This window comes from Mixophyes fleayi, chromosome 1 (assembly GCF_038048845.1).
Source record: "Mixophyes fleayi isolate aMixFle1 chromosome 1, aMixFle1.hap1, whole genome shotgun sequence".
In the NCBI taxonomy this organism is placed as follows: Eukaryota; Metazoa; Chordata; class Amphibia; order Anura; family Limnodynastidae; genus Mixophyes; species Mixophyes fleayi.
In genome coordinates, this window is record NC_134402.1 from 36,996,756 (window position 1) to 37,021,540 (window position 24,785).

The 24,785-nt window shown below is 40.3% G+C and overlaps 1 protein-coding gene across 2 annotated transcripts in view; it reads right to left on the reverse strand.

Moving 5' to 3' along the window:
• SORCS2 (sortilin related VPS10 domain containing receptor 2) overlaps nt 1-24,785 on the reverse strand; it is a 761,685-nt gene that overhangs the window by 25,594 nt on the left and 711,306 nt on the right. For both annotated transcript variants that reach the window (XM_075194428.1, XM_075194425.1), the window contains exons 13-18: nt 19,590-19,681; nt 14,121-14,228; nt 8,507-8,627; nt 6,388-6,521; nt 5,666-5,791; nt 583-754 (exon numbers count right to left, since the gene is read on the reverse strand). In XM_075194428.1, coding sequence (XP_075050529.1) covers nt 583-754; nt 5,666-5,791; nt 6,388-6,521; nt 8,507-8,627; nt 14,121-14,228; nt 19,590-19,681 — 753 coding nt within the window. The remainder of the gene's footprint in view (nt 1-582; nt 755-5,665; nt 5,792-6,387; nt 6,522-8,506; nt 8,628-14,120; nt 14,229-19,589; nt 19,682-24,785) is intronic.

Genomic DNA, 24,785 nt, shown 5'->3' on the forward strand with positions numbered 1-24,785 from the left:
TCGTTCCAAAGCACATCGTATCGTTTCATTTGATTTTATAAACAGACTAAAAATCTCTATAAACGATACAACGATGTCGTGCCGACTCTGTGTTTGTACAGGACCAGCAGATCTGACGGTAAATTATGTAAAACGTCAATAGTGTGTACACATGAATCAGCAGTCGTTGGTAAAACCGTTAACCATATGGCATCGGGAGCAATGTTCTGTAGTGTGTACCCAGCCTTAGACAAAAGATGAGCACAGCAGAACCGTGTCATACCCAAGGGTAAAAAAACAAACAAGCAACTGTGCCTGATCATATCAACCTTTGTCTAAAAATCGTGATGGGAGGCTTGAAAGAGAACATGCAGATGGCAATAAACTAAAGAGATCTTTGGCCAGTTTAAATATAAGAAGATATGTGAACCCCTATGCATGCTATATATGTCACTAAGATGTGCCAATATAATCCCATAGGGTCTTGATGGGAAATTAGGGTGGATTCTGTGTGTGGGCAATTCATTAATGGCCCATTCATAGTCACCAGCTCTGCTCATGTATTATGGACGTATATGGGAGTTTACTTTTCCTTGAGGTTACCTGGTCTTGTTGTACAATAAATGTGATATCTTCTCCAGGCCTTACAGCCATCGTGTCTCCTTTGATGGTGATGCGCAGACCTTTGGGTGCTATTAAAGGACATTGATAATGCACAAGATTCTCTTGTAGGTCAACACCCCCTTCACACACATTGGACACAACTTTCCTATACCTGCAATATAAAGTACACGATGAATATATCCGTATTTCATACATACAGACAATATAAGCAGCAGAAACAGCCACTATGGAGTAAATGTATCAAGCTGAGAGTTTTCCGGCGGGTTTGAAAAAGCAATCAGATTCTAGCTATCATTTATTTAGTACATTCTATAAAATGACAGCTAAAATCTGATTGGTTGCTATAGGCAACATCTCCACTTTTCAAACCCGCCGGAAAACTCTCAGCTTGATACATTTACCCCTATGTTTCATAAAAGGAAAGAATAACTGCTATGGACATTAATGGTGAATAAACTACTATTGTATATGCAGGGTATATGTATTCAAATTAATTAATAGATATCACCACTGTAAGTGATCAGAGTATCGTCAGAAATACCTGCACAGCATCACCAAGGAACAAAGTTACCTGCTGCAATTCTCAAGTATAGGACTACCATCATTTAACAAGAATATGAGCCTAACACCTATTATTCAAAGCTAGCTACCTTTTTAGCATAATATTCTCTACAATATAAATTAAAATACAAATGAATATGCCCCTGATCTAAACATTGCACTGAAATGTATATCGAAATCTGGCAAGTTACCCTAGAATCACTTCACCAACAATGGAGATCTGGAGCAATTGTATTTCAATCAGTGATAAGAAATGATTTTGTCTTACTGGAATCAGCAACATTTCAATAAATAATTTTTTTCCTACAAATAAATTCACTCATCCTTTATACTCAACATTGGCTGTTACAGTTATCGAAAGATCAATTGAGGATAAATCAGTTCTTAGTGTCATACAATGAAAGCAGGGGAATAGCAAACTGACTGTCCTCTGGTAATACCAAATATGACTCTATTGTAGGTAATATTCTGGTTTAAAAGATGTGCTATATAAAATATAATACTCCAGGCCCACATTATGTTGAGCCCTTGTGGCCGTAGTTAAGTCTGGGGTGAAAAATTAAGGTGACAGAAAATGTATGTCCTTTGGGACGGGGCCCTATGGCTCATTGTATTTGGGTACATTGTCCAACTAGCATATGTCATAGAAAGCTAATTGCTGATTAGTTGCTGTGGCTCAGAACAAATTGCGCCCTTAACATGCAAAGGTAGCACGGTGGCTTAAGGGTTAGCACTTCTGCCTCACAGCGCTGGAGTCATGAGTTCGATTCCCGACGATGGCCTTATCTGTGCAGAGTTTGTATGTTCTCCCCGTGTTTGCGTGGGTTTCCTCCAGGTGCTCCGGTTTCCTCCCATTATCCAAAAACATACTGGTAGGTTAATTGGCTGCTATTAAATTGCCCTTAGTCTCTCTTGGTCTCTGTGTGTGTAAGTTAGGGGATTTAGATTGTAAGCTGGGGCAAGGACTGATGTGAATGAGCTCTCTGTACAGCACTGTGGCGTTATATAAATAAATAGATGATGAAGGTAATAAATTCAACTTTTGTCTTTGTATTGGACCATTGCATTTAATATAAGTGTTGTTTTCTACAAGGCAATGAATACTTCCTTACATAAATAAATCAGATACATTTAATGGCATGTGTTAGGTTATCGTATTGACTCTCTAGTCTTTCAGACTACATTCCTGGAAACTCGTACAAAGTAAATCTGGCATTTAAAGCTGGGTACACACTACAGAAATTTCAACCAACTTTTTATGCAGAGCGATTTTACATGCGATCGATGTTCCGATCGCTCGGTCCATGGACTGCATACACACTAACCTTGTTTAGGACGATAAAGGGAAGAGCGGACGTCCCTTTAGCGACTTTTTACAGCCATGTTGTCGTGAGCAATGACTGTAATTTCGTACTCACTGTTGTGGATCGGTCGGAAGTTTATACACACTACACAACGGAAACGAGATTGTAACGAAAATATTTAACGGTACGACCAACCAAATGAGGCGACAATCGTCCATTTGGGCAGACTTTCGACCATCGTGTCACTACACACACTGACCCGACTTTCGAATGAGCAGTCGTATGTCGGCTGGTTGAGCCGATTATTGGACAAAAACCCTGTAGTGTGTACCCAGCTTTAGTCTCTTAATCCTACATACCAATCAAAAATTATGGTACAGTTGCAGATTATTTTTATTGGAAGACATAGCGAGGGCCAAATAAATACCATCATACTACAGAGGGAAGGCTCAGTATCTTTCCTGATGAAACTGACACAGTCTGCGGCCACCCATCCATGAGGTTTGTTATACTAAATAGTCTTCTGCTCGCAGTAAAGTAAAAATCCTTTTTAAATTGGATGGGTCTAAAATGTAAAGTAGGCAATTATTTTCCAAAGGGCCGGGCTGTTTATTTCAATGGGAGATGTGCTTTCCCCTTCGTTGGCTTCTGTGCTCTAGGAATTTCATGTACGCCGGCTCGGTTGGAGAACACTAACACTGAATTTAATTAATAGTGCAGCTGATGCGGGATGAATTAAAATTAGACGGAACAGACAGGGTAAGAACAGCTTATTCCCCACACTGATACACTGACACATCCGCTTTATTTAACGGCTAAAGAATAGAGCGCACGAACTAACGCACAATACACAGCTAAATCACCAATACTTAGAGGTCTTTATAAATAAGCTCCAGTGGTGTTTCTTACCACCTTGTAAAATCAAATCGCCTTCATTCACCAATATATAAAAGCGAGTTGTAGAGTACTTTTCAATCACTGTACTTTATTTTTTTTTCCCAAAAAAACCTCAATGAAGTAAATTCTTCAGCTATACTTCACCCATAATAAACTTATTTAAAAATGATTTATGTATTGCTAATGCTACTGCTTTAACCCCTTTTCTTCACGGATATAGTTCAACTGCTCATTCCGGACACAAACTATTACTTTCTATGGAGTTTCTGTAGAGCCATTGCTTTCAATGGGCCAATTATGTCCAAAAAGAACTTATATATTCCATACTAAAGGATACTAAAGGACATGCACACTATATGAAATGTATATCAACGTTATGAGTTAGCATATGCATTTGTTATGTAATACACATGCGGTGTAGCCAATGTTGATAGGCGCTGGAAACATTCAAATGTGTTTGCGGATGCATCCGGACACAAGCAGCATGGAACTATTTCCATTCATTTAATAGCCCATTCATTTCAATAGTCCATTCATTTCAATAGCCCATTCATTTCAATAGCCCATTCATTTCAATAGCCCATTCATTCCAATAGCATATTCATTCCAATTGGGTTTCCAGGGTGTGTGCTTCATGCAGAAACCCAATTGAAACCAGTGAGAAGAGCTCTATAAATTAAAAATGAATAAATAAAATGGGGCAGCCCCAACGCTAGACAGCCTGGGCTGGTTTCGCTGTAAATAAAGGGGGTGGGGGGCGCGACCAAAAGGGTACAAGGTTGGACTTTGATGTGACGCTTGTCCTATATATATTTTAGGAGAGGAGACATGCACCTTCACGTGTGCTTCACGTGGGCCAACTATTACAGTTCACCGATGCATCGGACGGACTTTTAAGTTAGATTTTCAACAAATACATAAAAAAGCATTTTTTTGTGTTATTTATAAAGAATGATGGTGATCTATGTAGGTAACATTAACACAGCAATCCAGATAATTCTACAGAGTCTAAATGTGTAAAGCTGAAATATATTTATGCCTGCAGCAATAAATTTATCACAAATCTGGTCTTGATAAATGTAGACGTTTATATCTGTTATACGAGCTGCACTGTCCGAGACATTTATTATTCCTTGCACGCTGAGCATTAGATAGGCACAGTGTGCCCGAGCGCCCGGCAGCAGCAGCACAATAAGGCCTGGTAGGCAGTCGTTCCTCATGAGTGGGCATCTGATCCAGGACATTTATAACAGATGTATAAATGCGGGAGGGAAGAGGGAACACGCTGACTATTTATCAAATCGTCCTTGTGGAACGAAGACTGTATGCAGTTCATTGTGGCTGCTATGTCTTTCTTTTCAGTGTGCTTCAGTGGGTGTTATAGAGGTGCAGCGTGCGCCCTTTATTTTAAATGTCACACTTACGGGTTTTCCAGCTATACAGGGAGGTGCTGCAATCCATCCACTCTGAGGGTGAAGGACCGGACGTTAAGGAGTCCTGACTTTTACTTTACTTAGTATAATAATATTGGACGTACTCAACATACAGTAACCCAATGTATTTCTAAAGCATTATAATGTGTACATTATTGCATATGCCGCGCGTGCTTATTGCGGCTTCTTAAGGTTAATAACAGCTGCAAGTGGAAGAGTTGCATTTGGCATTTTTCCTATACAAAAAGTATTCTTTCACTGTATCTGTAACTTAACCAGACCCTAAGGTCCTAGCAGGGGAGGGCTCGCGGGGCAAGACTGGACTCAGCAGCCTTTTAGGAACATTTTAAAGGGATAAAAATGCAGATGGCCCAGTGACTCAGCCCAAGGTAGCCCACAATAGGACCGGCCTGGGGGGGCAGATGCCCCTCTTGACCCTAGCCCAGCCTGCCCCAAGATCCTAGTTACAGACAGTACTCTGCGGTCATGAACTGCTGCATCTCTGAATGTTGCAGTAGTCAGCTACACTGTGTATCCAGTCTACGGATTCCTTCTGCCGCAGACAGAGGAGACATGTAAGTAGTGATAGGGCCCATGGCTACACACAGCCAATCACAGGACACTGTTGCCAACGCACAGAACTTAGAATAGATTCTGATTCCATTCTGTTTCATTACATTCTGCACACTCATCCTACATCCAATATAACAGCACAGTATCCTCAAGAAAGGTATTTGCTTAATTAATTTAGTAAAAATGTTAGTCATCAGTTCTTTTTTAATAGAAATGTCTGTAACCCTGCTATATACATTAGTAAAAACATTAATACGTTGGTCGTAAGATCTACAGTGGCCTCGGAAATCTTACCCAGTGGTGCTCTTGTAGGTCTGTCCCAACGTGCAGTCTTCCGGTGGAGATCCTGGTTTAAACCAGAAATCAGCAAAGCATCTGCTAGATTGTTTTTGGATGATCTCATGTTCAAACCCATAATCACTGAAACACAAGAACATCCAGGTGATCAATGTTTCAATCGAGAAATCTTCAATCAAAGTAAAGCACCAAACAACTAAAAAAACAAAAACTTTAATACTGAATATAATGTACATAGTCATAAAATATTATGGAGGTAATAATACATTTAAATTGCAGTTGACTTATGGGACAATAATAAGGGCTCTCTAGGCTAGCTAAACTCTACAAGCAAATCCTTTTTATTTATTTCTTTATAGCTGCTGATTGGCATTGTGCTCTCTAGCTACATTACAGTTACCAGCTAAACCCTTTCCAGTCCTAGCTTGCTGTTTCCCTGTCATTTGGTTCTGATTTCTGCTGTGAACTTTCTAGTGCTCTGACTGGCTGACATTCTAAAGTATTGGTCGGTTACAAGTTGATCTAACCCTGTTACTGCTTAATGCTCTAATCACTTAGTCATGTGAAGCTTCTAATGCCCTGATAGACTACATGTTTCTTCTAACATCTGGCCCATAAATTTCAGTAATAAATAAAAATAGCTACAATAGAGTCTCACACAAAAGTGTAACACACCTGAAAAAGAGCAATAAATCCTCATTCCAGGAATACAAACTTACCACACAAAATCTGTGCTTTCACACTGGCAGACCTTGGAAGCGAGGACTGATGTAAAACTCCGTCCCTTAACGCACCATGATGATGTCTTTCTCTTGCGGAAGCTTCTCTGCTGACCCATAAGGCAGCGTTCTCCCTGTGAGCGGAGGGTACGGAACACTGGATTGTTGTTAAATGAATATATGATATGAATAAAAGACATTTGAAACACTGGGCAACTTTGTTTTCCTAGACTTCCGAAACTTTAATGAAAAAATATGGTTTAGATGTGGCATAAGATGCACTAAGAATGAACTCTACACAGTTAATTAGTTTGCTTATTAATTATAAATGAAGCTGTTTATATATACTTGCCAACTTTTCCTCATTGGTTTCAGGAAGATTCCAGGGAAGGTGGGCATGTGGGGGCGGGGCTTGATGAATTGCAACATTTTGGCACCGCCCCCTAAACGATTGTGACAATTTTGGCCAATTACAGCAGGCTGCGGGGCTAAGATGACACGATATATGCGTCATTAATCCCCGCCCTCCGCCACTTATCTATTGCGGGGGTGAGAACCTGGAGGTTGCCCTGCTCTCCCGGGAGGTCGCCCAGAAATGCAGGAGTCTCCCGGACATTCCGGGAGAGTAGGCAACTATGCGTTAAAGAAAAGCAGCTAATGAATCTCTAGATTTGCTTAATTCAGTAAAAATATTAGTCTTTTTTAATAGAAATGTCTGTAATCCTGCTATATACAGTAGTAAAAACATTAATACGTGTCATTTACATTTCTGTCTCCATTACTGAGGTCATGCTGTCTAACCTGTCAGTCTTTGATTAAATCTTGGTCTCCATGAAAATGGCCACCTCCATAGGCATCAATACATGGACATAGGACACAATTTCTGAACTGTGTCATCATACCACAGATGGAGAAGCCAACCACGTCTTGTACTGGCTCAGCATCAGGGAGAATGCCAGACTCTTCAGGGAGTGAGGGAGATCACCCCTATTTCAGGGAGTCTCCCTGACATTCAGGGAGAGTTGGCAAGTATGTGTTTATATTCTGTTATGATGTCAGCTTCCCTCAGTATGTTGGGTAGTATAGACTATATATTATAAGTTATATTTGCTGTTGTTAAAGAAACTGTGAGAATGTGCACAGCAATATAATAGAGTGGCTCCTTCAGTGAATACAGAGTTGCTCCAAATTACTTATTAAACACGTAGGTCCTGATTAATTAAAGCAGACATACTGCGCGCAATGAGCATTTGTTCTGAAACGCACGTAAATCGGGTATACATAAGCCCGCATTCAACAAGGAACGATACATGCGCTGATGATTACTGGCGTCGGTCTGCTCTGCACTGTACACGAGACATTGCCGAATACCTCTAATATATTTGCAGAATTTAAACTCACAAAAGAACGCACATAAAATTTAAATGACTATTCAACTAATGTTCTATGTTAATAAGATAGATGACAAAATATTAAAATCTGAAATACCTTATTATGATGTAATGAATGGCTACAGTACATAAAATACATTTTTACAGGTTCTCTTGACTGTAATCACATGTTCTAGCAGCATACTCAGCCATCATCGCTAGTAATCTGCAGTTAGACCAGACCTGTGGCTGGAGCATGAGATACGGCTAAGAAACATGTACATTTGAGATGCACAAAGCTTGAATCGGATGCTGCTCCGTACGCTCGAGATTGGCACACCCTTACTGTACATTGACTACGGGCAAACCAGAACTGGTCGCCCCCTCATTCCCTCCCTGAAATCATAGGCTGTAGTAAGTGTCCTTTGCACTCGAAGCTGAATTGAGTATTGCGGCGTTCTGTGATGTATGAGCTGGTTCTGGGCATGACCGGAGTCATTTTGCAGATTGCACAAAATCGTCGTTTACGTCACTTAATGAATCAGGCCCGTCATATGTAGCTACATTTTTGAATACTGTAAGTTATTTATGTAGACATCAGCACTAATAGAAACAGCTTCATCTCTACAAACCAGCATTACAAATGGTTGCTCTTTGAAAGCTTTGCCATAATTGACAAGTCTCAAAAGCATAGATGACCAGTATAAGCACATTCCAGATGGTTAAAGGCTGTCGTATCATTATAATACCTGTGTATTAGACAGGCTCCACGAGTCATAATCCTCTTCAGTGCAATCTCTGAAGAACGAGGGTCTGAAATCAACTTTTACCAGCTCCCAGTCTGATCGGTAACTTATGTGCCCAAATACTCTGTGCAGGGAAACAAGAGGGAAGATCTATAGTTTTATAAAAGTGTAACATAACAGAAACAGAATCGCTGAGCGGATATACTTTTTCTAATAGCTAACCAGATGCTAAACATTACACATAATGGATGTGGAATGGAACATTTTGAAATAAATAAGTATAAAAATAACTTGCAGAGCCTTGCATAAACTGCTCGATTACTGTATTAGTTTATATTATGTCCTGCTAATAATCGATTGCTGTGTTCATCTCATTTAATCCTGGCAGACAATGGCAGCTTGTGTGTCCAAGACGCTTAGAATGTTGGTAGACAGATTATTCCAAATGTTATTAAAATCTGCCCATCCACAGTTTATTTTTTTACCACTAGGTGGCACTATTATATAAAGCCTGTTTATCGGTCATGTACCCACCAAGATTAAAAACTTGTGGTTTCATTCGCGAAAAATGCTCCAGATAAAATGCCAAGCTATAAGAACATCTGCTAGTATTACAGTTAAGCACGCTACATTTATCTTAAAAAATAAGAGACGAGGGACTGAGGATGGTTAAAGGAAATTCTCAGTGTATTTTGTCATTGTAGATATAAAGATTTCCTCTGTATGGTTAAGACTTTATTCTTCTTAAAATGCTCCATTTACCGTGTTCAACATCTTCATTATCCTTATTTTGAAACATTTATCTATACAAGCTCCAACACGCAGAATAGTTTATCACAGAAGGAAGCAGAAGACGGTTTTTCTAAAACCACTCTCGGGTCAATGGAAGTGATTGGGCTGCTGAAAACTTGACAAGGAGTTGGTGGGATTCTAACATGATTGGATCAGAGCTGCAGCTAGTAAACAACAAGCTGCCACTGCCCATAAGTGTGACTTGTTTATTTCACCTTTCCCTTGGTCAGAGGCCTATCTAATACAGAGATCAGGAATTATGAAAGGAAGATAGAGGTGTATTTTAAAACGTGAAATAAGGATCTGTCTGGTTGAGAATCTGAAAAAGCTAAATGATATTGTGATAACTACAGTACATTTTATTACCCTCTTGTCAAAACTACCTTCTTTCTTTTTAAACAACTAGAATGCTTGCTGAATCTGTCTACTCTAGTTCTTTTTTTTGCATATGCACTGGCTTTAGACACTAAAAGAATGAGGCTAAACACATAAGAAAACATGAGCAGAGCATCTAAAGAAACACTAATTGTACAGCGTCGTCCCAGGAATGAGGTGAGCCCGGAAAGCCTCGATGCACAGAGATAATCTCTGATCTCACTAATTAAGTCAGTAGACTCTTCTCCACATGCAGGCATAATGTATGTATATTTAGCATGATATACGCATAGCTATATATGCTTGCTGTTCATATATAATGTTAAATGAAGAAGAATAATTCATTGTTCAACATATAGAGGTTTCTCCTCATAGAAAATGCTTCATTTTGCTCATTTTTTGGCTCTTGATGCAACGCAAATGACTTATATGTAAAACAAAAACAGAATATTTACACGTATAGACAGCTGCCAGTCATTTATCCTAATCACAGATTGTGAGATGTGGCTGATATATGTATTATTTATGTAATTTAATAATATTTTAGCTCTTTTTAGTCTACATTAATAAGCAATTATATTTGGCCTTTTCATCTTACTTTTGAGACTGATCGCAGGAATAATGTTAATGAGGATCATTGAAGTGAATACTAATAATGTCTGTCAGAACACAGAAAAGGTCCAACATGTAGAACCTGCAGGAGCGCAGCCAAAACCGGGACTATATAAGCCTCGTCCATTCCACCCACAAATGTTTAAATTGGTGAACCCCACCCACTTTTGTTAAGCCACGCCCCTTATGCGTGGTTTTTGCGATCTGGCCTGGAAAATAAATCTCCACAAAATTGGATATTTTCCCTTGGATCCCAAAAGACATTGTTCTGGCACTGCTGCAAATAATCTGTAATAACTAGCTTGTTTCAAGAGTAAAGACTCTGTTTCAGCGCCATTGTTCCTACTGAGATCTGTTCTCATTAAAACATATTGTACACTCTGCAGCTAAGAGTTTATTTCCTCTTATATTCCTCTGTGTGGTAGTTAACCATCTTCATCTTAATTGATAACTATATTAAAACTAGTATTTTGGAAGTTTGTCATCATACAAAAGGAGATTAGCTAATTATTTTTTTTTAAGTGTAATGATGCCAAACTCCACTGGGCAATTATATGAAAACGTAATAAGACTACTGCCAACTGCATGGAAAAAAATCTGCAAGTCCTAATGCAAAATCTGAGCATGCCCCCCTTACATATCAATAATGCTGATCACACCCACCACACAAAGGCGTATTACCAGCACTGCCTTCCTGGGGTCCACAAGACATAAACGTCTCCTATAGCTGCTAAATGACTATATGTTGATTAATACACACACAAAGGGTAAGTATAAGGCAGGCCATACAGCAGATAGGCTTCACAGCCGGGCCCTTGTGGCCCTTAGGGCCAGTGGCCTGGTAACATCAGCTATCTGTATTGCTACAACAGTACCTGCCTGTGATACAGGGAATTATTATTAGAAATCACCTCTCCAGTCCTGTATGTCTGCGTTGTGTATGTGTGCGTTGTGTATGTGTGCGTTGTGTATGTCTGCGTTGTGTATGTCTGCGTTGTGTATGTGTGCGTTGTGTATGTCTGCGTTGTGTATGTCTGCGTTGTGTATGTCTGCGTTGTGTATGTGTGCGTTGTGTATGTCTGCGTTGTGTATGTGTGCGTTGTGTATGTCTGCATTGTGTATGTGTGCGTTGTGTATGTCTGCGTTGTCTATGTCTGCGTTGTGTATGTGTGCGTTGTGTATGTGTGCGTTGTGTATGTGTGCGTTGTGTATGTCTGCGTTGTGTATGTCTGCATTGTGTATGTGTGCGTTGTGTATGTCTGCATTGTGTATGTGTGCGTTGTGTATGTCTGCGTTGTGTATGTGTGCGTTGTGTATATCTGCGTTGTATATGTGTGCATTGTGTATGTCTGCGTTGTGTATGTCTGCGTTGTGTATGTGTGCGTTGTGTATGTGTGCGTTGTGTATGTCTGCGTTGTGTATGTCTGCGTTGTCTATGTCTGCGTTGTGTATGTCTGCATTGTGTATGTGTGCGTTGTGTATGTGTGCGTTGTGTATTTCTGCGTTGTGTATGTGTGCGTTGTCTATGTCTGCGTTGTGTATGTCTGTGTTGTGTATGTGTGCATTGTGTATGTGTGCGTTGTGTATGTGTGCGTTGTGTATGTGTGCGTTGTGTATGTCTGCGTTGTGTATGTCTGCGTTGTGTATGTGTGCGTTGTGTATGTCTGCGTTGTGTATGTGTGCGTTGTGTATGTCTGCGTTGTGTATGTGTGCATTGTGTATGTCTGCATTGTGTATGTGTGCGTTGTGTATGTCTGCGTTGTGTATGTCTGCGTTGTGTATGTGTGCGTTGTGTATGTGTGCGTTGTCTATGTCTGCGTTGTGTATGTCTGCGTTGTGTATGTCTGCGTTGTGTATGTGTGCGTTGTGTATGTCTACGTTGTGTATGTGTGCGTTGTGTATGTCTGCATTGTGTAATATCTGCGTTGTGTATGTCTGCATTGTGTATGTCTGCGTTGTGTATGTGTGCGTTGTGTATGTCTACGTTGTGTATGTGTGCGTTGTGTATGTGTGCGTTGTGTATGTCTGCGTTGTGTATGTCTGCATTGTGTATGTCTGCATTGTGTAATATCTGCGTTGTGTATGTCTGCATTGTGTATGTCTGCGTTGTGTATGTGTGCGTTGTGTATGTCTACGTTGTGTATGTGTGCGTTGTGTATGTGTGCGTTGTGTATGTCTGCGTTGTGTATGTCTGCATTGTGTATGTCTGCTATGTGTATGTCTGCGTTGTGTATGTCTGCATTGTGTATGTGTGCGTTGTGTATGTCTGCGTTGTGTATGTGTGCATTGTGTATGTGTGCGTTGTGTATGTCTGCTATGTGTATGTCTGCTATGTGTATGTGTGCGTTGTGTATGTCTGCGTTGTGTATGTCTGCGTTGTGTATGTGTGCGTTGTGTATGTCTGCATTGTGTAATATCTGCGTTGTGTATGTCTGCATTGTGTATGTCTGCGTTGTGTATGTGTGCGTTGTGTATGTCTACGTTGTGTATGTGTGCGTTGTGTATGTGTGCGTTGTGTATATCTGCGTTGTGTATGTCTGCATTGTGTATGTCTGCTATGTGTATGTCTGCGTTGTGTATGTCTGCATTGTGTATGTCTGCATTGTGTATGTGTGCGTTGTGTATGTCTGCGTTGTGTATGTGTGCATTGTGTATGTGTGCGTTGTGTATGTCTGCTATGTGTATGTCTGCTATGTGTATGTGTGCGTTGTGTATGTCTGCGTTGTGTATGTCTGCGTTGTGTATGTGTGCATTGTGTATGTCTGCATTGTGTATGTGTGCGTTGTGTATGTCTGCGTTGTGTATGTCTGCGTTGTGTATGTCTGCGTTGCCAGAGATTACTTGACTCACTAGTGCAAGATATTGATGACATTTTAAATCAAAAACAAAAAACGATTAGTGAGAACAGTAAAACTGGGTGGGTTGTGTAGAGTGCAGCCTTTATACTGACACCTTCAGGATTGTGAACTGGGGTTGTCCTGTCCAGTGTTTGTTCATTTTGAGAACTAAGTGAGAGCTTTCACATTCCTGCATTTTGCCCCTTAATATGTACCTGCCCTCAGGACTGGATATACATCTGTTTGCCCCCTAGGTCAGTGTTGCTGTGTACCCCCACATCACCTCAGCCTTTACCACTACTTGTCTTTCTATATGACTAAATATATTCTGAGCCCCAACCCCACTGAATTAGAAACTGCCAGCAGGATGTTAAGGGACAGTTTACAACTCTGACTCTTCAGGCATAAATCTGTGTCTTAATGCCCCCGCCCCCCAGGCACGGGCTGGGAGAGGGATGGCCGGGGGGCACACAGGCGGCCGCATCATATTACATATTACCCTGTCATGTGATGCGGCCGCCTGTGCGCTGACGCGGCCGTATCTGATGACATCGGATGCGGCCGCTAGGGGGGAGAAACTGTTTTTTGCATCCGGGGGGCGGCCTACCAGCCGGCCCTAATAGGCGTCTAACCCAGCTGCCCCCCGGGCCAGCCCGCCACTGCCGCCCCCACACTCATAGTGGAGGCAGACATTTTGTGGGCTGTGCCAATAATCCTGAGAATGCAGCCTATCACTTCACTAGGAACTGGTGACATCACTGGGGCATGTAATGTAAAAGCAGTCATGTGATATCACGGTTGGAGAAATTGGCTTTTGTCCTTGGTAGTGCTGTACTGACGCTCAGTCATCAATGGCTCACACTGGGTCTATGACATTACCACCAGAGTGAATTATTATTACATTATACAGCCCCATGACTTCCAGGAGATTGCTGCTTTAATTTCACCTTACCAGCCAAGTATAATAAAATCCAATGCAATTGAAGCATACAGTAACGTACGTCATAACCAAGGTCTCGTCTCCTGGTTCACTGAGCAGCCCGTCCACGAACACAGGTGTGCTGGTGAAGTTATGTACACTCCACGTGTAGCCTTCATCTACGCTGAATCTAATAACAAGTAATGACAATAGAGTCATCAAATTACAACAAATGCAATCTTTATAGGTGAAAGACATTTTGTATTTTATTGCAATATTAAAACGTATCAGTACTATTCAAAAACTATTTGAATCATGTGAAATATTCAGCAAGGCTTTATAAAATTTATTGTGCAAGATGACATAGACCAAATCTGCATAATCAATAACAACAAGGCATGCATACATGTAATTAAATGAATTACACTGACTAGTCTGAGATGCCCGTATAGATTTATTCACATTAGTTAGTATGACTAGTCTGACTGAGGTTCCCCTATAAATTTATTCACATTAGTTAGTATGACTAGTCTGACTGAGGTGCCTCTATAGATTTATTCTCATTAGTTAGTATGACTAGTCTGACTGAGGTGCCCCTATAGATTTGTTCCCATTAGTCAGTATGACTAGTCTGACTGAGGTGCCCCTATAGATTTATTCTCATTAGTTAGTATGACTAGTCTGACTGAGGTGCCCCTATAGATTTGTTCCCATTAGTCAGTATGACTAGTCTGACTGAGGTGCCCCTATAGATTTGTTCCCATTAGTCAGTATGACTAGTCTGACTGAGGTGCCCCTATAGATTTGTTCCCATTAGTTAGTATGACTAGTCTGACTGAGGTTCCCCTATAGATTTGATCATATTAGTTAGTATGACTAGTCTGACTGAGGTGCCCCTATAGATTTGTTCCCATTAGTTAGTATGACTAGTCTGACTGAGGTGCCTCTATAGATTTTATCATATTAGTTAGTATGACTAGTCTGACTGAGGTGCCCCTATAGATTTGATCACATTAGTCAGTATGACTAGTCTGACTGAGGTGCCCCTATAGATTTGTTCCCATTAGTTAGTATGACTAGTCTGACTGAGGTTCCCCTATAGATTTGAGCACATTAGTTAATATGACTAGTCTGACTGAGGTGCCCCTATAGATTTGATCATATTAGTTAGTATGACTAGTCTGACTGAGGTGCCCCTATAGATTTGTTCCCATTAGTTAGTATGACTAGTCTGACTGAGGTGCCCCTATATATTTGATCACATTAGTTTAGTATGACTAGTCTGACTGAGGTGCCCCTATAGATTTGATCATATTAGTTAGTATGACTAGTCTGACTGAGGTGCCCCTATAGATTTGATCACATTAGTTAGTCTGACTAGTCTGACTGAGGTGCCCCTATATATTTGTTCCCATTAGTTAGTATGACTAGTCTGACTGAGGTGCCTCTATAGATTTGATCACATTAGTCAGTATGACTAGTCTGACTGAGGTTCTCCTATAGATTTGATCATATTAGTTAGTATCACTAGTCTGACTGAGGTGCCCCTATAGATTTGTTCCCATTAGTTAGTATGACTAGTCTGACTGAGGTGCCTCTATAGATTTTATCATATTAGTTAGTATGACTAGTCTGACTGAGGTGCCCCTATAGATTTGATCACATTAGTCAGTATGACTAGTCTGACTGAGGTGCCCCTATAGATTTGTTCCCATTAGTTAGTATGACTAGTCTGACTGAGGTTCCCCTATAGATTTGAGCACATTAGTTAATATGACTAGTCTGACTGAGGTGCCCCTATAGATTTGATCATATTAGTTAGTATGACTAGTTTGACTGAGGTGCCCCTATAGATTTGATCATATTAGTTAGTATGACTAGTCTGACTGAGGTGCCCCTATAGATTTGTTCCCATTAGTTAGTATGACTAGTCTGACTGAGGTGCCCCTATAGATTTGTTCCCATTAGTTAGTATGACTAGTCTGACTGAGGTGCCCCTATATATTTGATCACATTAGTTTAGTATGACTAGTCTGACTGAGGTGCTCCAATAGATTTGATCACATTAGTTAGTATGACTAGTCTGACTGAGGTGCTCCAATAGATTTGTTCCCATTAGTTAGTCTGACTAATCTGACTGAGGTGCCCCTATAGATTTGATCACATTAGTTGTTGTATGAAAAAAAAGGTATTCAAATAGAAGCAATGGATTCTAAGGCTGCAGTTCACATAACTGCATTGTAAAAATTTAGATCTGAAACCTTTACAATGCATCAGGTTCTATTGTTTAGCACCATTACACATTACTTATGTCAAAAGCATATGAAATGCATTTACAGTTCATGAAAATAATTTTGACACATTTTAATGCACTGACAAACTCCATTAGAACAGCTTTGAAAAAAATTAATTGATGCACAATCCTAGATTTGATCTCTGATCTCTGTTTACCTTCCTACCTGTGCTCACTGTCTGTCAGTGACATATGCCTATCATCCTCCCTTACCAGCACCTCCCACTTCTATATCCAGATTTCTTATGTACTGCACCTATTCTCTGAAATGCACTATCTCGGTCACTCACACTAACCCCTAACCTTCAAAGGTTTGCACTTAAACATATTTTTTTAATCACATTTCCTATGAACACTGGAGTTATATCCATTATTTTAGTAAGTAATTCCATCTCATATCGCCTTCACCTGCCATTCACAACTTATTTACTCTGTCTCTACAATAGTAACACTGCATCCTCCTGTCCGAGTTATCTCCTCCACCAGTATCCGACACTCAATGCCCTTTGTGTCTGTGCCTGCTTAGAAACTAGCTGGTGACAGGCTCACGTTATTTAGCACTTGACAAAGTTCATTTTTGTCATATACACTTGTCCATTATACATAAGAAGCTCTTCTACCTTCTGTCTCCGCTCCCTCATCTGCCTTAGAGGTATCTCTCTAACGAGCAGCGTCCTCTCACCTTCTGTTTCATTGTTACAGCATTGCTAATCATTGATTGGCTTCCTGATTGTACAGCACTGAGAAATATGCTGGTTTTATATAAACTAAGGATAAAAAGTCATGGAAACAAAGCTAAATAATGCCTGAATAGTGAGCATTCCTGTTCATTTACTTTCATCCTCTTTTATGCGTAAAACAAAGCACAAATGAGAGAACACAGATAGTAGTTCCAGGTGTAGTGTGTCTAATTACAGATATGGCATTGTACACTGTGCAACAAAGAGAAGTTCAATAAATGTTAAGAACTTCAGTAAGGTGTAAGCTCCACTAAAAGGGCAGATTACTGTATAACACCGGTACAGTACTTCTGTGGTCTGATCTATCCAACTATAACATCATCAAAAAACAGACTTTAAATACATTGGTGCAGTTTATATATTTGAGAAGTTAGTTTCTGGCTGAAAGGAGTGAACTGCGTGACCACGGATATGATTTATCTACATAACACAGAAAACATGACCAGACCGCTCCACGCGTTTCATTGTGTGGAAATGACCTGAGTGATTGTAGATTGTTTCCACTTTCACATAACATAATAAGAGTTTAAACTTGAACATAAGATTCCATCATTTGTGGCCATCTCATCACACCATTGTATTTATCAATAGAAGCACAGGAATTGTGTCCCACAATAAATAATATTACCCTACATTTGTTTATTTATGTAACCTGACTAAGAATTATCGAGGACACGTCTTTGGAGATGGGACAAACTTATTTGTAGTGTATTTCCATTAAGATGTATTACATAATCCAGTTCCTGTGAATGGAGGGGCAGCATTACACATAAACACAGTGTAATTGTTTATGTTATTACTCATAAACTTGTTTTCTTTCACAATTGAAAGCAGGTGTGCTTAGAAGGTTACCAGACTGTCCCCGTCACGTGCACAGTGGTCGGGTTATGGTTCATGTACAGCGATCGTCATCACAACACGCAGTTGGGGATTCAGGGATTGATGTGAAGCTTTGGTGTAGAGTTGAACGTAAAATGCGTTTCTGGCGGCTAAAACATTTTTTGTTTTTTTTTACATCCCAGGATATGCAAACACCACTATATTTAGAACTGGTACTTTAGCTTTTGCGCAGTAAAAAGTATATTACACACACAAAACACACTACGTTCAACTTACACAAGGCCTTCAGTGTTTTACTTAACACAAGGCTTTGTCAGCCATACCACGAGGTGACGTACCCCCAGAGAAAGCGCCTGCACACTTTAGAATCCTGCTTGGAAATATTATGGGGGACAGGAAGGAATAGGGAGGATGCATTAGGGAATGGGACCCATAATCTATGCAAGTCATAAAATGCAATTTTGGATGGCATTACAGACGTTAAACATTAATGTTGAATAGTACTTGGGGTCACAGGGCCTGATTCCTCTTCAAACGCAACATGCCTTTAAAAAAATTGCACATAACTTGCAAACACACACGTCCAACCTTAAATATACATTACTTGCCGTATGTAGACAGACAGAATGCAGTGCAACATACGCACATGCATATATATATATATATATATAAATAACATGCCCATGAAATACATAAATAAGGCTGCTCTTAATGCGTTCTGTACATTAAATGTATTTTAATAGTTTCTCTTATGTCCAGAAACATGTTCTGGCATACATAGGGGACCAATATCTCTATCAGTCAGCACTTACACCTACCCTGTAGTTAGTGCACATGACACAGCTAACAATCATGTACCTAAGAGGTGCCCTGAACTTGAGTTGTGAGTACGCTCTGCCTCATTAGCCCACCCATTCCCAGCCCTGTTCTGCCCTTCAAGTTCTAGGCAGTCGGAAATGTCATTTGGGTACTGACATGAATGGCGTTCACTATAGCAAGCCTTGTTTTGGCGCATGCAAAGAGCGATTTCACGCAAGGTTCCGCATGCAAATGGACTTGCGTACGGAGATGAACTAGGTCTACAATGCCTGCCGTATTCTGGAGATACTCTCTTAGCTCCAGCGGATAGATCCCACTCTGCCAACAGGAGGGAGGAGAACACTGAGATATAGAAGGACCACCAGAACGGCACTACAGGTAAGTAATATTCTGCATTAAGGACCAACTTGTGAAATTTCACCACAAAGTGAATTCTTTTGACCGAAAGGAACTTTTACGCAAAATATAAGGTAAAGACATTTTGGGCACATTGTACTGCTAGAAATATATTCCATACTTATGAAACCTCTGTGTAGTGTCTACTCTCAGAGAAGTAGGAGTAAGATGCTTTTCCCCACATGGATCTGTGAGAGGCTTTGGCAGTCTTCAGCGAGTACGTGTCCTACGGTACATTGACTTCTATAACACAATACATTTCTTTTCCAGCTCTTATGACTCACTTGTACTTTTATTTAGTTTAGTATAGTTTATTTTCTGCTAAATGTCATAGCTGTCAACAACTGTCTCAGCCACTCAATCATGTGCATTACACTGATTGAAAACCACTCGTAGTTATTGAATGCCGCATTCTATTTTCCCAACACACAATTATAAGCGACGTATAAACATAATACATTACTTGAGTATTTTCAGCGGAATAGATGTGTCTTTGATGGCCACAATAACCCCACCGTGGTCCAGATATAAGATATGATGTTCCTCTTCAAAGACCTATAGGGATAGGCAAACAGAGGATATCATGCTTCAAATTGAATATGTTATCTATTGTTCTAATCATCCTTCAGTATGAGAAAAGTAAACTGGGGGGAAAAAAAAATATTAATACAATGTATAAGGTTAAAGGTATCAAAAGAAACATAAACATTTGTAATAAAGTTGCAAATGACTAAAAGAAAATACATAAAAGAGATGTTATTGTTAGATAAAATCAAACATCAACATTTTAGCCAGTATGATGGCATTGTTGTAATGTCAACATTATTAACCATTGCAGGAGCCAGATCTGTAAATCGTCTTTATAAACCCCGCTTTTTTCTTTCTCTCTACTCTTATCTACATATGTCAATGGAGACATATAGACCTATATTGCTATTATTATTATTATTATCATTTATTTATATAGTGCCACTAATTCCGCAGCGCTGTACAGAGAACTCACTCACATTAGTTCCTGCCCCATTGGAGCTTACAGTCTAAGTTCCCTAACAAACACATACACAAACACACACACAGACAGAGAGACACAGAGACTATGGTCAATTTGATAGCAGCCAATTAAACTACTAGTAAGTTTTTGGAGTGTGGGAGGAAAATGGAGCACCCGGAGGAAACCCACGCAAACACAGGGAGAACATACAAACTCCTCACAGATAAGGCCATGGTTGGGAATTGAACTCATGACCCCAGTGCTGTAAGGCAGAAGTGCTAACCACTGAGCCAAGTGCTGCCCTTTCAGTTCTTATGCAGCCCTGTCATATCACATGGCCCTATTATCACATGCCATATCACATGACTCGTTGCAGAGTTTGTAACCCAGTCACATGTTATGCCGGTGAGGGAACTTTATCATACAGAGAGCTCCCTCATTGGCGGGAGTAGACAAGCAGCAGCAAGAAGGAGCAACCAGGGTGTTACAGTGAAATTCAGCCAACCAAAGTTTAATAAGAAGTGAAGTCTTAGCAAGCTAACCAATGAGAGCACTAGGGCTGCTTCCTAAGCCCGCCTCCTGAGGAGTAGTGCTGTCACATGGAGCCCTGGGGGTAATTACTGTCTGGACATGGTGCTTATATTGTGGTATGGTGTTGTATGGTGTCAGGGAAGGGCCGTAACTATGTTTGTGCAAGAGGGGAGGCCAGCCAGGGTGTAAACATGAAGGGGGGGAGCAGGGAATTTATATTTTACATTAATTTGGTTAAAATTGTGGGTTTGAGGGGGGGCGTCATGCTTCCTTCTTGCCTCAATCACCAACATTTCTTATCACGGCTCTGTGTTAGAGGTTTATACTCTGACATGAGGGGTATATTGTGGTAGTCTGTAACCACCACCTATTTTTTCCACTAAAAATAATGAAGGACCAGGTAAATGATATTCTTGCACTAAGATGTGCGGAGCACCAGTACTAATTTCGGGTGCATTCACACACAGTTCTAGTCCAGCAACAAGTCTAAGTATGATCATCCTGAATGGGGCAGCCAGGAGCTGTGTTCAGTGGGTGTGGCGCGGCTATGCTGGTCATTATATTATACACAGTAAACATTAGCACTGTATGTGATGGGCACATGGATAGAAGTTATGTGATAAATGCATTTATATATATCATACTTGCCTAGGGACAAATACAGGGGGGCTGTAAGGCAAAGAAATGAGTAAGTTTAACGATGTAAGGGGTGCAAATTAGTTTATTATTTTGCACATAAGATAAATACTGGCTGTTTTTTCATCTAGCACACAAATACTTGATAGCTTTATTTGTACACTGAAATTTAAAGTTGATCCAAGACATATATAAATCTGTTCCCACATTTTAAATTTACATGGTTCTGTCCAGGTGCAAAGTTACTCATTTGTTATGCTTTGCTCTCCTGAATGACTCAGGCCTATTGTGTTTTGCATAATAAAAATTCTAAATTCTATAGGTTGGTTTTAAACTATGGAGCCCAAGCAATAATATATATTATGCTAATGATGATTTGATAACAAACAAAAAACATAAAAAAAACAAACAAAACAACAAGTTGGATGCACAAACTTTGCTTGATAGAGAGGTGTGACACTGCCCGCACACTTCTTCCTGAAATACTCTGTGCTGGGTGATCATGTTAAACACCTGATTACTGCAGCTAGTTCTATCCTCCCTCACTTCAAAACTGGACAACATCGGAGTTAGTACAAAATGATGCTCAACCCTAGTCAAACACAACTTAAAAACATAATATAATCCTGGGAACTGTGTCTTGCTTTGCATTGTCATACATTAAGGTATTGAGCCTCTCTGTGTACTCTAAGGCCTGATGAGTAGACTACTTACTCCATGTGTCAGTATCTGCTGACAGTTCACCTTTAGGACTTAGAAAAAAAATAAACATCCTTTTTTAGTAGACTTTAGCAGGTACAGCCTTCCAGTATAATCACATAGGCGGCTTTTGTTATTTTAGTATTAGTCACAGAGGAGCTTCACCCAAAGTTTAGAGTAACTGCTAAGCCCAGCAAGACGATACTCTGACCCAGTGTTTTTTCAGTCTTCATCTGTTATTTTATTCACGTGTTTGTTTTGGGCTGATACTTTTGTTTGACAGCAGTAAAACAAGCAGTAAAACAGCTGCCTGCATCTGGGGCTGTGAAGGATGACAGGTTAATGCTCTGATGACAATCGGCTTAATCTTCACTGGGTCGCTCTACCAGTTCTTAAATCTTCCCCTCTCTCTCCCGCTCTCTCTGTCTAGAGGGAAATCCAGGAGGAAAAGGGGGATTTCTTACTGCAGTTTCGGAAATGAGACCCTTTTGGGGGAGCTGCACTTGTTCATCATCTGCCTAATATGATCTGTCAACTCTATTTAGCGCATGGAACAAGCGAGCACTTTCTCACGGCTCTTTATATTTTTACCAGATTGTAGTCCATATACTACCGTGCTGCTGCAGTCTACCCATGCAAGGTTGATTAGAGTATAATAACCATTAAAAAGGGTAGCTTAGCTATTATAATGTCACAGATATATATTTACATTTACACCGATACCCATACTACTATTGGACTAATTCTATAATTACTATACCTAAAAAAACAACTATTGACTGATATACAGTAATAACCCATGATGTAAGGTAAACATATCTTACTTGCAATTAGTTACAACTTTTTTAATTACTCCTATGCCCCCACCCCATTCCTATACCCCCCCCTTCTTGTGTAATGTTTACATTGTAATCAGTACTTGTGGCTAGGTTACCTTTGTCATTAACTACATTGCTAGAAGAATGCTATTCTTACCAGTTACGTAAATATAATAAAAAACATCTTTTAGTGTATTGAGTATTGTCACTTTATAAAATGAATCACTAATGCCATCTAGTAATTGCAATCTTCCGCTCACCGAGAACATACTGTAATACAGATCTATGCATTATCCAGTTTATGGATAAGGACTAATAATACAACCGCCAGCCTGAGTTGGCCATAGCGATATTGCACTGACAATTAAACAGTTGCCGAAGTAATAACTTCAAGAACAAGGTTGATCTCAGACAATGGTTTCCTAGTGATATAATACCTTTACAGCGGGAAGGTTCCGTCGTTAAATAACTTTGAAGACAACAAATGAAAATGTCTCCGTCTTGAGGTCAGAACCCTAAATTGTGCAGACATGACAAACTATACACAGTAATATTTGCCTTGAATACACAAAGCCCTTCATAATTCACCATAAGACTAAACACCTTACTGCTTCTATCGGCAAGTGCCCTTGTACATGATTTGTATAAGCTGTCGCTGAGTGCTCCACCTCTGGTAGATATGTGTGGACCAATTTCCATCTTTATCCGAAACACTGGAACTGTCTTCATTGTGGTTCAGCACCCCTAGCATCTATCTACTGGTGTTTAATTAGTACAGTCAGCCAGGTGAGCAGTGAGTGTGTACTGAGTGAGTATAAACTCACAAGCAACGATACTGGGGACCAGTGGTTCTACTGAACTCTTATGGATTCTGATGCCGGACACAACATTTCTGCCTCTACTGAGGTAGAAGATTATGTAAGCCAAAGTAACACATATGGTCGGAATAGTTGCTGAGCATCATGGGAAAATTTGGGTAAGGCCCAGTGATGCCACACTAGCCTCCCAGGCCTCCAGACCTATTGTATACATGCGTGGGTCAGGCGGAAACACAGTAAAGCCCCGGATGGGTGCATACTCAGAAGAGGAGCAGATTGGGGGCTTTGAGAGGGAGCAGGGGCTTCCAGGCCGCATAGCCTCCTCTGCAGGGCAGAAATCTCGCCACTGGAACCACACATAACTACCCAGGGGCAAACGCATGATTTGTAGAGGGGGTTTCCACACCACACCGCCAGTGGGCGTTACCAGCATGCATGGGGGCGTAGCTATAATTTTAGACAGTGCTTGGCTGCTCTCCAACTCTTCCTATCCCCATAATATACATGGGCAATGCTGCGTGCACTACTGTTAGGTGCACGCAGATCTCCCTTTTCAAGCAGAGCTGTGAGAAGTGGGAGCAGGGTCCAGCCACCTCAATTATACCGTGCCCCAGGCTTGGAGGGGGTTTCCAGGCACTAAGAAACCCCCCTCGGTTTGCCTATGCTAACTATAGCAAGGATTCAATACCTACCACTTATGTAAATTGAATTAACTTCAATTTTATATTTAGTGGTTGTTTAAGTAAGGGATATGGCCATACATTAATATTAAATAAAATGTTTGTCACTGGCATATGGCATATGTTGCAGTATATTCACATAATAAACTTTGATTGCAATAGTTCCACATTAAGGTGGAGATTCAATTTGGAGAGAGGTGTCTCCGTAACGAGACCCCATAGAGGTGTGCAGAAAAATGAGAGGAGATTCCTACCGTAAAGGCTGCCAATGTATGGCGATGTCCGCGCGCCACAACGCCAGAAATTGAACCTTCCCCTAAGCATAATATAACGATGTATACTGTAATATAATATTACATAATATAATATTATAAGACTCCTATACCGCTGCGGTTTTTGGTATTTTGATTTTCAGCTGAATATTTTCTTTGCCTGAATCTTTTAATGATATATGGAAGCCATGGAGTCAGTGTGATCCTTTATATG